We start from the raw sequence: 15060 nt of genomic DNA on the forward strand, positions 1-15060 counted from the left end.
CGGTCCTGGCCCAGAGACTTCGCCCTCCCTGATAAGTGTCCTGAGAGAGCCCAGGAGACTGACTCTCGCAGGACCGCCCGGTCTGCCTCCTAGGCCAGAGGCCCCTTCTCACCTGCCTGCTAGACAGTTAAAACCTACTCTTTAAAACTGGGGCCACCCTACCGCACCTGCCCTGACTTGCCCTGTGGGTGCCCTGTGTCCTGCCCCGCCTGCTGAGGTGACGCAGGCCTGGCCTGGACTCAGCCCCTGCCCTGTGCCCGCAGCTTCCAGAAGCAACAGCCTGAGCTCAGGAGCGGAGGCTGAGTGTATGTGGTGGGTGGAGAAGGTGTGGCCCCCGCAGCTGCTCTGAGGCCCTGCTGGGGGGCAGAGGCAGGGTGGGGCCCCCCATTACTTACTTCTGGTGATGGTTTGGGGAGGGCGGTGCTCTTACGCACAGACCTGGGGGACAGCAGCTGACCTGAGCCCCACCCAGGCTGTGTTGTCCAGCCCTTCCTGCCCCAGTCTGTCCACACAGTAGGTTGCCTGAAGTGACAGTTTTAACTCGGGCAGCATTTTATGTTAAAAAGACAAGCAGTCCATTGTTAACCACTTGCTGGCCGTTTGCTCTGGGCGTGTTGCATGTACGCAGGGACCCAGGGCTCTCGGGAGCCGGGAGGCCCCCCCCCCAGGCCCGGCACTCGTGTTTGAGTCCACAGTGAGGACTCACCCAGGGTCCCCTGGGTGAGGGGACCCTGAAGGCGGGGCCGGCTGTGGTGTGGTCGCCCCAGGTCAGCCGCATGTGCGGGGTGCACAAGACAGGAAGGCTGCAGGGCAGAGACGGCTGTCGGGCTGCTGGGTCAGCCCGGGGCATGCGTAACGGCTGTGATGTTTGTCCAGTGTCGGACTGTGAAGATCGCCATCCTGGGGGACGAGGGCGTGCCTGTGCAGGTGGACGGAGAGGCCTGGGTCCAGCCCCCAGGCTGCATTCGCATCGTCCACAAGAACCGGGCACAGATGCTCACGAGAGACCGGGTAAGGGCTGCCTGCGGGCGCCAGGCCCCTTCTGAGACCTCGCAGCTCTACTGTTTTGTTCTAGGAGTTTACACTTTAGACACAAGGAGTAAGCCAGCGTGGTGGTAACTCCTGGGCCCATTCCTGCTCCCCAGTGTAGGAAAGACTTGTCTCCCCCTTCCCACTGTCAGCCTGCAGCTGTCCCACTCGTCACTGTCCGTGTTAGACGCGCCTGGCCTCTCCAGAGCGGTAGGTGGTTTGTAACGCTGGTTCCCATGCCCTAGGCATTTGAGAACACCCTGAAGTCCTGGGAAGACAAGCAGAAGTGCGAGCTGCCCCGCCCGCCGTCTTTCTGTCTGCACCCGGAGATGCTGTCCGAGGAGGAGGCGACCCAGATGGACCAGTTTGGGCAGGCGGCGGGGGCCCTCATCCACAGGTGGGCTCTCGCCCTCCCCCCACGGTCGGCCTCCCGCCGGGTCGCTGCTTGCCCGTGGCTTTGGTTTGTTTGCACTTACCGTCTCAGAGCAGAGGTTGCTCGGAGTTTACATGGATGGACGCTGAAACCCACAGGTGTTTTCAGAGCTGTCTTCCAGCTCTGAAAACTGCCCTGGGCTCCTGAGAACAGTCCACTTCCCACTTCCGTTCTACCCCACAGGGCACGTTTGCACTCGGCTCTTACATTTAAAAAAAAAAAAAAGACAAGAGCCCAAGGCCTTCCCTCCTTTTACTCGGCCTCTGAGTGGCTCCTGGAGCCACAGTGGACCTCCCAGCACGGTGGTCAGCGCTCTGCCCTCTGTCCTCCCCACCCGCCTGGTGTGTCTGCCACCACTCTGCCTCCCTCCAGCAAGTTGGCTTCAGCCTGGTGACCTGTGCCCCTCGTTGCCACACCCAGTGACTACAGCTGCGGTCTGGTTCTGTCTCACTGTACTTCTCTTCCTGCCTCAGCGCCCCGCCTGAGGTCACACGCTGGCCGTGCGCCCTGGCCGGCCGTGTGGGCTTCTCTCTGGCTGTCCCGTCCTCTGCCCTCGGCGGAAGCAGTGCTGTCTTGCAGGTCCCGGGCTCTGCAGCCCTCCCGTGCTCCCCCCAGGCAGCAGCCCCTCAGCCAGCAGGCCGTACCCGGCTGGGTCCCTCAGGCATTTCTGCTTCTGGGTGCCCATTCTGGCTCTGTCCTTCCCCACGAGCATGTCCTGTGCCCTGCGTTCTCCATGTCAGGCAGCTGGCACCACCTCTGCCCCCGGGCCTCCTACCAGCTCTCCATGATCAGATCAGTGACCGGGCCTGATGCCTTTGCTCCTCAAGTGTTAGTCCAATTCCTTGCCGGGAGCAGGCTTTAGCTGCCTCCTGTCTTCCTGCTCAGGACCTCCCAGCCTGTGGCCGCCCCAGGGGCCTGCTGGGTGGGGTCCTTGCCATGTCAGCAGTCCCCGTTTTCCCCACATACAGGATAGGTTCCGCAGCCCACCCCCCCCAGCTGGCTCCCTGCCTTGTGCTTGCCCTCTGGCCCCGGTGGTCTCGTGCCCAACCTAAGCCTTGGATGTGTGTGGGTCCCTCGGCCGAGGGGCTGCTGCCTGGGGCCGTGTCCTGTGCCTGAGCCATTTGTTTAACCAGGATTGTCCCCGTCAGGGGAGGGTTCTGTCATCTCCCTTGCAGAGCGGGGTGGGCAGAGTCCCCTTCCAGGAAGCGTCAGGGGTCCACGTGCAGGCCTGCAAACCGTGCTCCTTGCCAGTTTGCCGTTTTATAAGGTGTCGGTCTCGTGTGGGGCATTTCCTTCCCCGATCGAGTTTCTAGAAAAACTTGGATGTTGACGTCATTTTCCACGTAAGACCTCCTCTGTTTGCCATTGGTCAGGAAATGATTGACAGGGTCATTCTATGCTGGTCGTCGTGGCCAAGCCGTGGTCCACATTGGTTCTCTGGGTGGAGCGTGGGCTTTTGTTCCGCGAGGTGAGGTTCCATCTGTCCTGAGTGCCGTGTACCCGTTCTCTCCAGCATCCGGGAGATCGCTGAGTGCCACCGAGACGTGGAGCAGGAGCTCGCCCATGCCGTCAACGCCAGCTCCAAGTCCATGGACCGCGTGTACAGCAGGCCCAGAGCCACGGAGGTGCCTCGCCTTTGCGGTCTCGCTTCTCGGGGCTCCTGCAGCCCTCGGGCCTCCTACAGGGCCTCTGTTCTGCTTCCTCTCAGGGGCTGAACTGCAGCTTTGTCCAGGAAATGGTGAATAACATCAAGGCTCTGCGCAGCGAGACGGAGCTGCTGCTGGCCGGGAGGATGGCCCTGGTGAGCTGCGTGGGGCATGCCTGCTGGCGCTCAGGCCAGATTCCCGGCTTTAAGAATCTAGATCTCGTGTGATCTGACCGGTGGTTGGAGCACAGCCCCTCCTGCCGCACCTCAGCCACGTCACCCCTAGTGTCAGACTCCTGCGTGGGACTCCTTTGTCATTGTAGACGAGTCACCCTTAGACACCCGCAGGTGGGGCCCAGCTGCCTGTGGCTTGTTCTCGGCAGCAGTGCTGTGGCCCATTCTCACTCAGCCCTGTGATCCTGGCTGAGGAGGCAGCACGGGGTGCATGCCGGGGTGTGGGGGACTGGATTGCAGAGGTGGCACTAGGGAAAGGCACGAGATGGGGTGGCAAGGAGGTGCTGTCACGTGCTAAAAGTCACGTGGCTGGGGGCCGCCCGGAAGCCCAGTTTCACACCTCTGCCCTTCCTTCCAAAATGCCGTGCTATCCTGGCGTAGCACGGCTGTTTCCTTGGCCACCTCAGCACTTCTGCCCTCGGTGCAGGTGGCTGGTCCTATCCCCCTTTTCCAACAGAGGGTCCCCAGGCAAACGGAAGCCGGTGAAGTGTCAGCCCTGTGAACGGGGTTTTCAGATAAGCTCGCTTTGCTGCCTTATTTATGAAAGGGTTTAATTCTGTCGCCTGATGCTACTTAGAAGGGCAGGAGCTGTGGGCCCCTGAGCCAGTGCTCTGAGACTCAGTTTCCACGGAGGGTTTTGTGAGAACTCGGTGAGGAGCGCAGCCGGCGGCCGGCCTCCTGCCTGCACAGGGCATGGCTGTCACCCGGGCCCTCATGCTGATACGTGGCGTGTCTCTCCCCTGCCCGCTGAGCAGCAGCTGGACACCCCTCAGAAGGAGCGGCTCGGGGCCGCCCTCGCCGAGATGGACCAGCAGCTCAGGAAGCTGGTGGACACACCGTGGCTGTGCCAGCCCATGGAGCCCAGCGACGAAGAGGTATGTGGTCACTTCCGCCTGGATGCCCCAGGCTCTCCCTTCAGGGCCTGTATTCAGTGCACTCCCTGCAGCTTTGCAGTGTGGGGGGGTCCTTCTTGCAGCCCCTGATACGGCTTCTGAAGACTTGTCTGTTCAGACGTCTCAGGGTGTGGGGACAACTGGCAAGAGGGAGCAGTGGGAGCTGGTATTGAGAATGACCTGAGCACAGGCACATGTCGCTCACGGAAGCAGAGCTGCGGCTGACCAGGAAATAGGTAGAAAGAAGCTGGGCTCAGCCCCGCCGTTTGCCCCCATGTGCAGACACATCGGTCAGACACATAGCCGCTTCTGACAGAGTGGGTGTGTGTGACTCACAGCACAGCCCCCTTTCCTTTTACACGTGTTTAGAGACCCCAGCCTGCCACGGGTCCTGTAGCTGGGACAGACAGGACCCCCGCTATGTACGTCCTGAGATGCAGTCACCTCCTTCCTGTACCGGACAGCAGGCAGCAGGGCATAGGGGAGGTGCTTGTTGAATGGTTGGTTTTCGTGGGCAGTGTCTGGACAAAGGCAAACCCTAGATGGCCTCCCTCTCAGGATAGAGCAGAGTGGATCAGGAGAAAAGTTCCCCTTAGGGTAACACATCTCACAAGGTAACCGCTAGACACTAGGAACAGTGGGCACTCCTGCTGCCAGCTTGGTTTGTTACAACTTGTTGGTAGCAGTAGGGTGAGGGGCCAGAGGAGGGCCCACCAGCATCCAGTGTCCTCTGAATACACAGGCATTGTTGACACAAGCAAACCCTGTCCTTCCAGCTCGGCAACAAGACTCAACATCTTAAGAAGGAGGACGTTTCGGTATAAAAAGACAGGCCACTCTCATCACAATTGCTTAAATAGTTAATTATAAATATAGTAAAACTTTTGCGTAGAAGAAAATTGCTAAAATAATATATGAAACATTGAACAGATGTAATAATAACATGGCCTTGTGATTCTAGATTATATTTTCAAAGCCTGAGAAGTGGGCAGTGAGCTGGGGAGGGTGGGTGAGGACACAGACAGAGGAATGAAAGCACGTTAAATTCCTCCTCCAAAGGTGGAAGAAAGTCAAAAAAAGTTCTTGACTTTGATAATTAGGGAAATGTAGTCAGTGATGATTTTTAAAAACTTAAAGGTAGTTTCCAATAGAACTGAAAAGATTTGTCTTTCCAAATCACTACAAAAAACAAAAAATATAGTCTGTATTGTAAAAGAAAATAAGGGACTAGTAAAGAAGTAGCTAACATAAAAATAAGATAACAGAAAGTGATATTATAGATTCCCCTCTTTAAAGCAAATTATTCTCAGATTGTATTAAAAAAACAAACAGACCTTGTTTTCTCTCCCGTACTCCCAGTAAAAACTTAGGATACAAAAAGATTAAAAATAAATAATTTCAAGAAAACACAAAAAAACCCCAAATTAACAATATTAACATAAAAACAGAATTGCATACCTAAGGTAATAAATATAGGGGGATCACTTTATATTGGTAAAATATAATTTTGTAATAAAATTTATTTTTTGTCTTGAGCTATCTGTCAATTACTATTGAACAGTCTGGCCATGGATATAGGTGTCTCAATTTGTGATTTTTGTGTATCTTTGCTTTAGGTATTTTGAGGCTATGTCATTTGGTGCATATAGGTTTTATTATTATGTAAAGACTTTCAGTCATTCTTTTTTATTTTCAAGTCTACTTGTTTGGTCTATTATTTTTCACGCTTTTACTTTCAAACTTTATTTGGAGTGTCTCTCATAAACAGCATATTGTTGGATTTTTATCCAGTCTAGTACTCTGTTTTAATTGGAGAGTTCAGTCTGTGTGCATTTATTCGTATTATCAGTGAATACTAATATGTATATATATATATATAGATAGATAGATATATTTTTATCCTATTTTGTGCTTTGTATTTGTCCTTTTTGTTTCTTTTAATTTCTCCTTTTTGATTGATGAGTCTTTCCTTCCTCCCACACAATTCTGTTTGTCCCCTCTGCTAGTTGGGGAATATACACTCTCTGGCTAGTCTTTTAGTTATTACCCCCGAAATTTGAATTTGAATTTATATGCATAAAGTATATAAAGCGAAAACTTCTTGAAATGAGAGAAAGTGACAGAAACCAAATTGTGGTGTGAGCCATCACTGTCAATCCATGATAAATCAAATAAAACCGTATCACAGCATCTGAACAAAAGAAAGTTGAAAGAATATATTTACATGTAGAATATTTACATATAAAAACACACATACACAAATGTATCCTATTTCTATATAGAGAGAATGCCATACTCTGTAAAGAGGGATTGTGTTTTCTGTTGCCCATAGGATGATTCCAAAATCTGATCGTATTCTAAACCAGGGCTACTGATAGTACGAAACGCTTTATTCTCATCATAGAAATTGAGAGGAAGAATGTAGAAACTTTTAAGCAATTGGCAGTTTGTATGTCCTTTCCGGTTACATTTCTCTAGTAATTTACCTCGTCACACTTCATTCTAGTCCAGCCGACTATGGACTGGTAATTTTAAAGCTGGTTCTTTCCCAGGGGTAGTTTGGGTAGCAAAACCCTGGGCCGCAGTAAACCTCAGCTACTCACGGAAGGTAGAAACCGCCTGTGCTCAGCTGCGACCCCCGTGTCCCCCTGTCCTGCCCACGGCGGGTAGCTTCCTCCTCCACACCGAGTGCCTCTGAAGATGGATGGAGGGCCGGCCGTGTAGCAGCTGGTTGCAGGGTGACCAACCAGCTGGCTTGTTTGGGACTGTCCGGTCTTAGCCCATGTCCCAGGGATCGTGGTTCCAGTGCTTTAAACCTAAAAATGTTTCCAAAACCAGTATCACCAAATGCCGTGAACACACACAAACCCACACAAGTGCCCCTGGCCGTCTGACTTAAGGGGGTCCCCTGAGCCATGTCTAGAGCAGCCCTGGTTTTGGGGGTTCCCAGATGTGGGCTGGTGGGATGGTGCAGGTGTTCGTTCTTGCAGGAGTAGGTGGGAAATAGTACAGGTGGCGCCTAAGAGCACATTTAATTTCAAAACCAAAAACCCTCTGCAGGCAGCTAGGACAGTGCACGCACGGCTGGGGCGGGAAGTCGCAGCCAGGTGTCCTGGGAGGCAAGGGGGGCCGTGCTCCCTCCTGGGCCCCCTCTGCTGGCCACCGTCAGCTCCCACCCACCCAAGGGAAGAGATGGGGTGAGGTCCAAAGGACAAGAGGGGTCTGGAGGGGATGGTGCTGCGTTTTTACTCGCATAGAAATAGGAAAGTCATTTATTTGAAAGCAAAACAAAGTGATGAATGTATGAGCTGTTTCTTTGAAAGCAAATAATTAAACCACCCTCTGGCAAATATAATCAGGGAAAAATGAACAAAATGAAGTTATGAAGGGAGTGTAACAATAGATGAGAAAGTAAATCAAGTTACAATCAAAGAAATGCTAATGAAGTTTAAAATGTTGATGAAACTTGATTTTTTAGGAAAACTTGAAATTATACAAATTGAAATCTGAAGAAGTTTTAAAAGTACAGCCACAGAACAACTTGAGAAAATAATTTAAATATTACCTTCAAAGGAAAAATGTCAAGGAATATGTAATTTCCATATGTAAGAAACGGTATCAAAGCTAGAAAAAGATGGACATTGTCCCAGTTCATATTTTTTTAATTGTGGTAAAAAACGTAAGATTTACCATCTTTGTCATTTTTAGTTCAAGTCATGTTAGGTGTATTCACATCGCTGTGAAACAAATCTCCAGAACTTTCCGTAGTTCATTTTTAAAAATTAGCACATTGATTCCAAAATTCAGTATTATCAGTACATCCATACAAATCATAGCTGATGAAAGAAATCCTTTTTAAAAGAAGCCCAGCTGGAAAGTACTGGATTGAAAGGCTGTTCATTCTGCATCCCCTGGCGGGTTTGTAACCTGGTGGGGCTGGAGTGGGCCAGCCCGGTGACATCCTCACGCACTGGCCTGTCCCCGTCCCCAGCTGCCCACGCAGCTCCACACAGGGAGGGAGGAGCAGGGCCAGCCACAGCGCAGGGAGCCATCAGTTAGAGCCTGCAGGACAGACAGCTGGCTTCTCGTAGGTGAAGGAAAGGGGGCCACAGAGCTCAGGGCTGCGTGTCACTGTGGACCTTGTTAGGGTCCTGATTCAGACAAACCACCCCCGAGGATAAACGGTTGAAGCTGTTGGGGAGATTTGATATAAATGAGCTCGTTGGACATAAATGGATTTTGGTGCTGGTGTCCGTGTGACAACGTTTTACAAAGTGTTCTTGTCTCACAGTTGACTGAAGTGTCTATGGGTGGCGTAATCTGAAATCTGAAATTTGTGTATTTTAAAAGGCAGGGGAGATGAAGAGCATAGTGGTACTCCGCTCCGTCTTAGGAATGGATGAAGAGATCCGCATGAAAAGTTAGAAATAAAGGGAATACTCATGTATGCATTAGAAGAAAATTATAGTCGGGAGTAGGGTGCTCTTTAGATTGTGGTAGAAAACTAGAGAACGGCTGCCTCTCACCTCAGTCACCCCCTCCTGCAGGAAGCACTGGGGGTGGGGGGCGCCAGCCTGTGGGGACAGAAGAGCCTGTGGCTGTGATGTCACCCGGAGCTAATGGGCTTTAACGGATCAAGCTGTGCGAATCCGTCATGGGTCGTTTTGCCTAGTATAGGAAGTTTGTGAAAACAATTTTCTTGAGTACTCATGATTGGTGAGCAAATGTCGCTGTGACACGTCCCTTTAATAGTGGAAACATAAAACACATGACTTGCCTGCGGTAAGAAGTGCACGAAGGCAACTCTGAGGGGCTCACAGGACTGAGCGGCCCCACGGCAGCCGTTCCCGATGGGGAGACGCGTGGTTGCCAAATTCTAGCTATGGTGTTGTTCCAGTGGAAATCCCTGTGGAGGTGTTTTCAGTGTGATCAGATGTCCCTGTACGATCGGAAAGTGTGTCATAAGGCTGTGGGTCTGTGTGGGGACAGGGCCCTGGGGCAGGATCCAGGCAGCCGGGGCAGGAGGCAGCTGGGGTGTGCCTGAAACAAGGAAAGGATGCGTTCAGACTGGTACATGCAGGTGTGTATTTGTGTGCACAGCGGAAGGGTCCCAGGCCCGCCAGGAAGGAAGGTTGCAGTGACGCCGAGCAGTATTGGCTCTGCCCGTCCCCTGGAGTTCTCTGTTGGGTGGGAGGGACACCTCGGGACAGTGTCCCCGTGTCACTGCTGCTCCTCTCACAGATGCTGCCTTTGAGAGTAAATCCAAGGAAAGTGCACGTGCAGGAGAAGCTTTATTTAGAAAGATGCTTGTGGTACAGTCAAAGCTGGCCAGGGGACACTAGAGGGTTGGCTAAATAACTTATTTACTATAGTTCTGTAATTATACTAATATTTAAATAATACATACACAGCTTTCTATTCACATGAGAAATGCACGTTCTAAAATAAAAAAACAGAAGATGAAAATACACGGTGCTCACTGTGAAACCGCTTTCAAAGGCATTAAAAATGAATGACAAATACAGGACTAAAATCAAGGAAGAACACGAGAATAAGTAAACCTCGGACAAAGCATCTTCGCCTAGGCCCCCACCCGCCCCTCTGAGCTCCAGAGCTGTTACTCAGGCCTTGGTGGGTTGGGGTCTGATTCTCGGTGTTTCTCCTCTCCCACCACAGAATGTGATGTTGGATCTTTCCAAACGCAGCCGCAGCGGGAAATTCCGCCTGGTGACCAAATTTAAGAAGGAGAAAAACAACAAGAACAGAGAAGCGCACAGCAGCCTGGGAGCTCCTGGTACCTGCCCCCACCCTTCTGGCCGCCCTTGCCGGCTGTGTGCCCTTCCGCGTCTGCTTTCTCCCTGGGCCTTGTCCCCAGGCCCGACCCCCCACCACGGCCTGTGCCGAGTCACCTGTCTGCAGCTACTGATCTGTGCCCTGGCTTTGCTCTGCCAGGTGCTGGCCCTGGTCACACCCTGAACTGCTCCCATGCGGACTGTGTGACTGGCCACGGAGCCGCCCTCCTGCCCTAGATGGAGGGTGTGAGGTGGGGGAAGGACAGCAGAGGTGACAAGACGGAGGAGACACAGAACCCCCTCAGGCGGCTTCCTCTGGGGGGGCGCTGATTTTTGTTTGATTGGTTTGGTGATCAGAGCCCCACCCACACCGGGATCCTGGGCCACCAGCTAGTGTGGGCCATGAGAGCAATAGAAAATGGCACTACAGGACAATTTCCCTTTGGGTCAGTAGATTGGGCGTAAACTCCATCTGAAGGTTGGCCCTGAGCACAGCTGTCCCAGTGCTCCCGGCTGCCAGGTGGCCCCACGCCTGGGTTTGGGGTGGCGTTGGCTACCAGTCCGGATGGTTCCCATGATTTTTCTTTGCATGTTTGTCCAGAAATTGGGTTTCTTTTAATTATGGTGGCTCTGATTACATGAGATCGCTGCGTGTTCCCTTCCTGCTGTTTCCTGAAGTGAATGAACCCTCTAGAAGGTGGAGGGAAAGCTGGCTGCAGCTCCAGTCAGACCCACATTTCCCTTGATTTGGTGCTGGTCCTTCCTGGGACACGGGGAAATGTCGGGAATGCTGATGGCCAACCTGGCAGGAACAGACCAGCCCTGCTGCAGTCTTGCCTTTTGAGAGCGAGCTCCCCATCTGCTTTCTGCACCACTTGGGGCAGTGCCTGTGGCTGGGTGGCAGGCACCTGCTGCTAGGGTCTCAGGTGCTGGCTGCTGGGGCATCTTGGCTGCTGGGTGTGGGCTGCTGGGGTGCTGGCTGCTGGGGCGTCTCGGCTGCTGGGTGTGGGCTGCTGGGGTGCTGGCTGCTGGGGCATCTCGGCTGCTGGGTGTGGGCTGCTGGGGTGTGGGCTGCTGGGGTGCTGGCGGCTGGGGCGTCTCGGACGCCACCTGCTGGGTGCGGGGCACTCACTGCACTCGTGCTTCTCCGTCTCCGACAGCTCACCTCTGGGGTACAGAGGAGGTTGCTGCCTGGCTGGAGCACCTCAGTCTGTGTGAGTATAAGGACACCTTCACACGGCACGACATCCGGGGCTCCGAGCTCCTGCACCTGGAGCGGAGGGACCTCAAGGTACTTCCACAGCGCCCCCCGGGTACCCACACCTAGCGTCCCTGCAGCTTGGCCTCGGTCCCCTCCCTCTGACCTGGCCGTGTCTCAGCGTCAGATTGTCACAGTACTTCTGAGGCCTTCGTGCACGACTGGGGGTCACGGCTGGCATTGGCCACCGAGCGGCCGACCCTGCCTCTGGGTGACTCTCCACCCCCCACAGCCAGGCAGAGCCAGAGCAGACTTAATGGTGGGACCGTGCTTTGCTTCGCCTGAGTGGCCGGTGAACTGTGTTACATTAAAAACTGGGGGGGGACACAGCCTTCGCTGATAAGTCAAACTGAGTAGCCCTGTGATGATGGGGGAAGGGGACCCCAGCATACAGCGTCCCCTTTGTTGTTGACGGAGTCGATTATAGCCCAGGAGACCTGGCGGTTCCTCCAGCAGTCACGTCACACTCGCCCGGGTCCACGTGCTGCCTGGGCCAGCTTGTCACTGTCTCATGGGAGGGACGGGGGCGGGGGCAGCACCTGGCCCAGCTCAGGTGACGTGAGCTCCTGTACCTGGCTCTGCCCAGCGCTGGGCTGCGTCCCGGCTGGCGTCCACCTGCTGCCAGCCCTGTGTTTGGTGTCCGTCTCGTTCCCTGTCCCTGAGCGACGGCAGTGATGGGGTCACAGGAGTGATGTGGGGGCGTCTGCCTGCCACTCCGAGTGTCGGTTCCGTCTTGTGTCGCCGTTTCCTCGTTTCCGCCCCGTGTGCTCAGCCACGTGGGCCTGTCGTGCCCCGGCGTCAGTGGCGGTGCTCTCGTTGCAGGACCTGGGCGTGACCAAGGTGGGCCACATGAAGCGGATCCTGTGCGGCATCAAGGAGCTGAGCCGGAGCCCCCCTGCCGCCGAGGCCTAGCCTCCGCGCTCTCGGCCTGCGTCCTCCGCTCCTGCGACTGAGGCGGGGGCGCGGTGCGGCCGGGCCTTCTCATGGTGCTACCCCGCTCGCCACAGGAGCCTCTCAGCCCGGCCGCCGCCTCCGCGGTCTGGAGCACACCAACACAGCTACCTTTGGACACGCGCCTTTTCAGCCTGGCGTGGGGGGTACACGGTGCCACCACCTCCCAGCGCTCGCCGACCCGTCCTGGGCACCGGGCATCGCAGCAGAAGCGGCCTGTCTGGGCCGCACGCGCTTGTCCCGGGGCTGCGGCCCATGTGGCCCCGTCTCCCGGGCGTGCAGACGAGGCCCGCAGGAGCCCGTGTCCCCCCAGCCTGGGAAGGTCGGTGCCCACCAGCCCTTGCGTGGCTCCTCAGCAGCCTGCGGCCGCCCACTGCTGATGTCCGGTGCGTGAGCAAGGTCTTCCACGGAGGCCGCGCCTCTCCTGCTCTGAGCGGCGCGGGACTGTCCCTAGTCCTGTTCATTTGAACGCAACATGAAGAGAAAGCTCGGTCCTGTTCAAGCCTGTGAACCAGGCCATCGGGTTGCCTGGCTGACACCCCCCCCCCACATCCCCCATGCCTCAGTCCCCCGAGCTGCGGGCGTGGACGCCGCTTCTGGAAGCTGCCTGGGGCCGGGCACACCCGCCGGCCGCCTCCCCGGGCGGGACAGGCCGCGTGGGCACTAGTTCAGTATTTCTGGGGCAGAACAAGCTGCCACCCTGCAGAGCAGTCTTGGGGGCACGGCCGGCGGTCGTGAGAGCCTGACCTTTGGGTGGCTGTCGCGCTGCCAGGCCTTGCGTCCCTGGAGGTGTTGGGGTGCCCTCGCCCTCCGTCCCCCACAGCCCTCACTGCCTTGGACTCTGCCCCCTTCTCCCCTTCAGAGTCTCACACCTCACAGGGCTCCCATCACCCGGGAAAGGGGTTCTGTGACCTGGCACCCCAGCCCCTGGGTCTGCCGGGGCTCCACACCCCGAGGGGGAGGGCTGGGCGTTAGTGCCTGTGGCCGGGGCCGCTGACCATGTGAGGGGACTGGGCAGGACGGCAGAGGCACCCTGCAGCCACCGTAGGAGGCCCCTGGGGGCTCGTAGCTGGACAGCATTTGCCACTCGCTTTGCAGGCCCCCTGCCGGCTCCCTGCCAGGCCCCCCTCTCGTGTGGGGCGCCCCCACTGGTGGTCCTGGGTCCTGGGTGCTGGGCTCAGCCAGAGGCCGTGCCCCTGCCCCAGGGTTCCACCACCCACTCCTGTGCCCGCGTGCGACATGGTGTTGGGGATTGTGGTAGACGAGCCCGTGTCCTGCTTGTGTACTCGGCCGCCCTGGAGGTGAGGCTGGGCAGCTGTGCGTCACTCTCTCCGCCCTGTGAACGTGCAGCGAGACTCTAGCACCAGACGTCACTGGCTGTCACAGTACAGATCCTGGGGACCCGTGCCCGCGGTTGCAGACGGGCCGCCCTGGTGCTTGAGGCGGCGGCGCCTGGGGTTCTCGGGCTCCCAGACGGGACAGGCTAGAAGTCAGGTGAGGGGGCCCCGTGGGGCACCCCATGCCCTCTGCGTTCTCCCCGTGGGGAAGCCTAGGTTTGAGTCAAGCATGGTGTTTAAAATTAATATGTTGTCAGTGGTTAAAGCAACACTTTATGTAAAAGCCATTTTTCTAATTCCAGTAAGTGAGAAGTGAAATGAGTAAATACGAATGTTGCATGAAACTGTCGGTGAAGGGCCAGGTCCCCGTTTGTTGTGAATCTTTGTTGCTGCACATGGGGTGCTCCTCTGCCCGCCCCCGGACCCTGCTGTGTGACTGGCTGTTCCCCCAGGTCCCGGGGTCTCACGCTCCTGTGGCTGTGGAGGGAGGAAGGAAGGCACCCTGGAGAGTCTTGGAGAAAAGGTTTTGTGTCCTCGGGTGGGGCTACCCTCATATTTATGATCTTAATTTATACGGTGCCCTCCGTGGAAGCAAATGCCTCCTGTATGGCTGTGTACATAGTCCACCTCTGAGGTTGTAAATAGTTGTTCTGTGTATAAATAAAACAAGCCTGTTTTTGATCTTCCACTGTCAGATTTCTTGTCATCATTCCTTGTGCTTTGACATAAAATGTCAGTTGCCCAAATCCTTCCAGACTGGATTCAGAATTACATTTTTCAGCTGCCCTAAAAATGCATTGAATTGGTGGTGGCTGAGAAGCAAAATAGAACGCCCTTGTACTTTTTAGGGTGTGGGGGGCTCTAGGATCTGTTGAATTAGACACTCAGAAGGAGCTGGGATACCGGCTCAGCTGAGGTTCTCAGGTGTTTTTTTTTTTTTAATTTTTTATGTGGGAATACTGGGGATCAGTGTGCTTTTTCCAGGGCCCGTCAGCTCCAAGTCAAGTCGCTGCCCTTCCGTCTAGTTGTGGAGGGTGCAGCTCACTGGCCCATGTGGGAATGGAACCGATGACCCTGTTGTTAAGAGCTCGTGTTCTAACCAATCGAGCCATCCGGCCGCTCGCCCTAGGGTCTCAGATTTAATCCCATGCAGCCTCTGCCCGGCCTGCTTCCTGAGAATGGGTCATTTTAGCTAATAGTCTAACCTAAATCTTCTGTATAAAACCGCAGACCGGGAGGTCTCCTACCTCTCTGTTTAGTCATAGTACCTTTATTCCAAGGGAGTTGCCTCTTCAAGCTCAAGGTCACTTCATCACCCCCCGTTTCTCGGGGTGAGGGTTGGGGACTGGCATATGGAATTGAAAATCAGGCTGGCAGGATACTTAGGGCTGCGAGGGCTTGGGCGTGGAGGTTGCCTCCCCAGCAGCTTTGTGCCCCCTGCTTGCATCGTCGAGCCCAGTTTTGTCCTGCTGTGTACCCTCCTCCCAC

The 15060-nt window shown here is 55.1% G+C and overlaps 1 protein-coding gene across 2 annotated transcripts in view; it reads left to right on the top strand.

Moving 5' to 3' along the window:
• Positions 1 to 14253, top strand: part of DGKD (diacylglycerol kinase delta) — a 100458-nt gene extending 86205 nt beyond the window's left edge. For both annotated transcript variants that reach the window (XM_081050738.1, XM_081050739.1), the window contains exons 23-30: positions 877 to 1011; positions 1275 to 1426; positions 2976 to 3087; positions 3171 to 3263; positions 4097 to 4216; positions 9911 to 10028; positions 11187 to 11317; positions 12107 to 14253. In XM_081050738.1, coding sequence (XP_080906864.1) covers positions 877 to 1011; positions 1275 to 1426; positions 2976 to 3087; positions 3171 to 3263; positions 4097 to 4216; positions 9911 to 10028; positions 11187 to 11317; positions 12107 to 12196 — 951 coding nt within the window. In that variant the 3' untranslated portion in view covers positions 12197 to 14253. The remainder of the gene's footprint in view (positions 1 to 876; positions 1012 to 1274; positions 1427 to 2975; positions 3088 to 3170; positions 3264 to 4096; positions 4217 to 9910; positions 10029 to 11186; positions 11318 to 12106) is intronic.
• The last annotated feature ends 807 nt before the right edge of the window (positions 14254 to 15060 follow it).

The sequence above is a fragment of the Rhinolophus hipposideros genome (genome assembly GCF_964194185.1).
Source record: "Rhinolophus hipposideros genome assembly, chromosome: 6".
NCBI lineage: Eukaryota > Metazoa > Chordata > Mammalia > Chiroptera > Rhinolophidae > Rhinolophus > Rhinolophus hipposideros.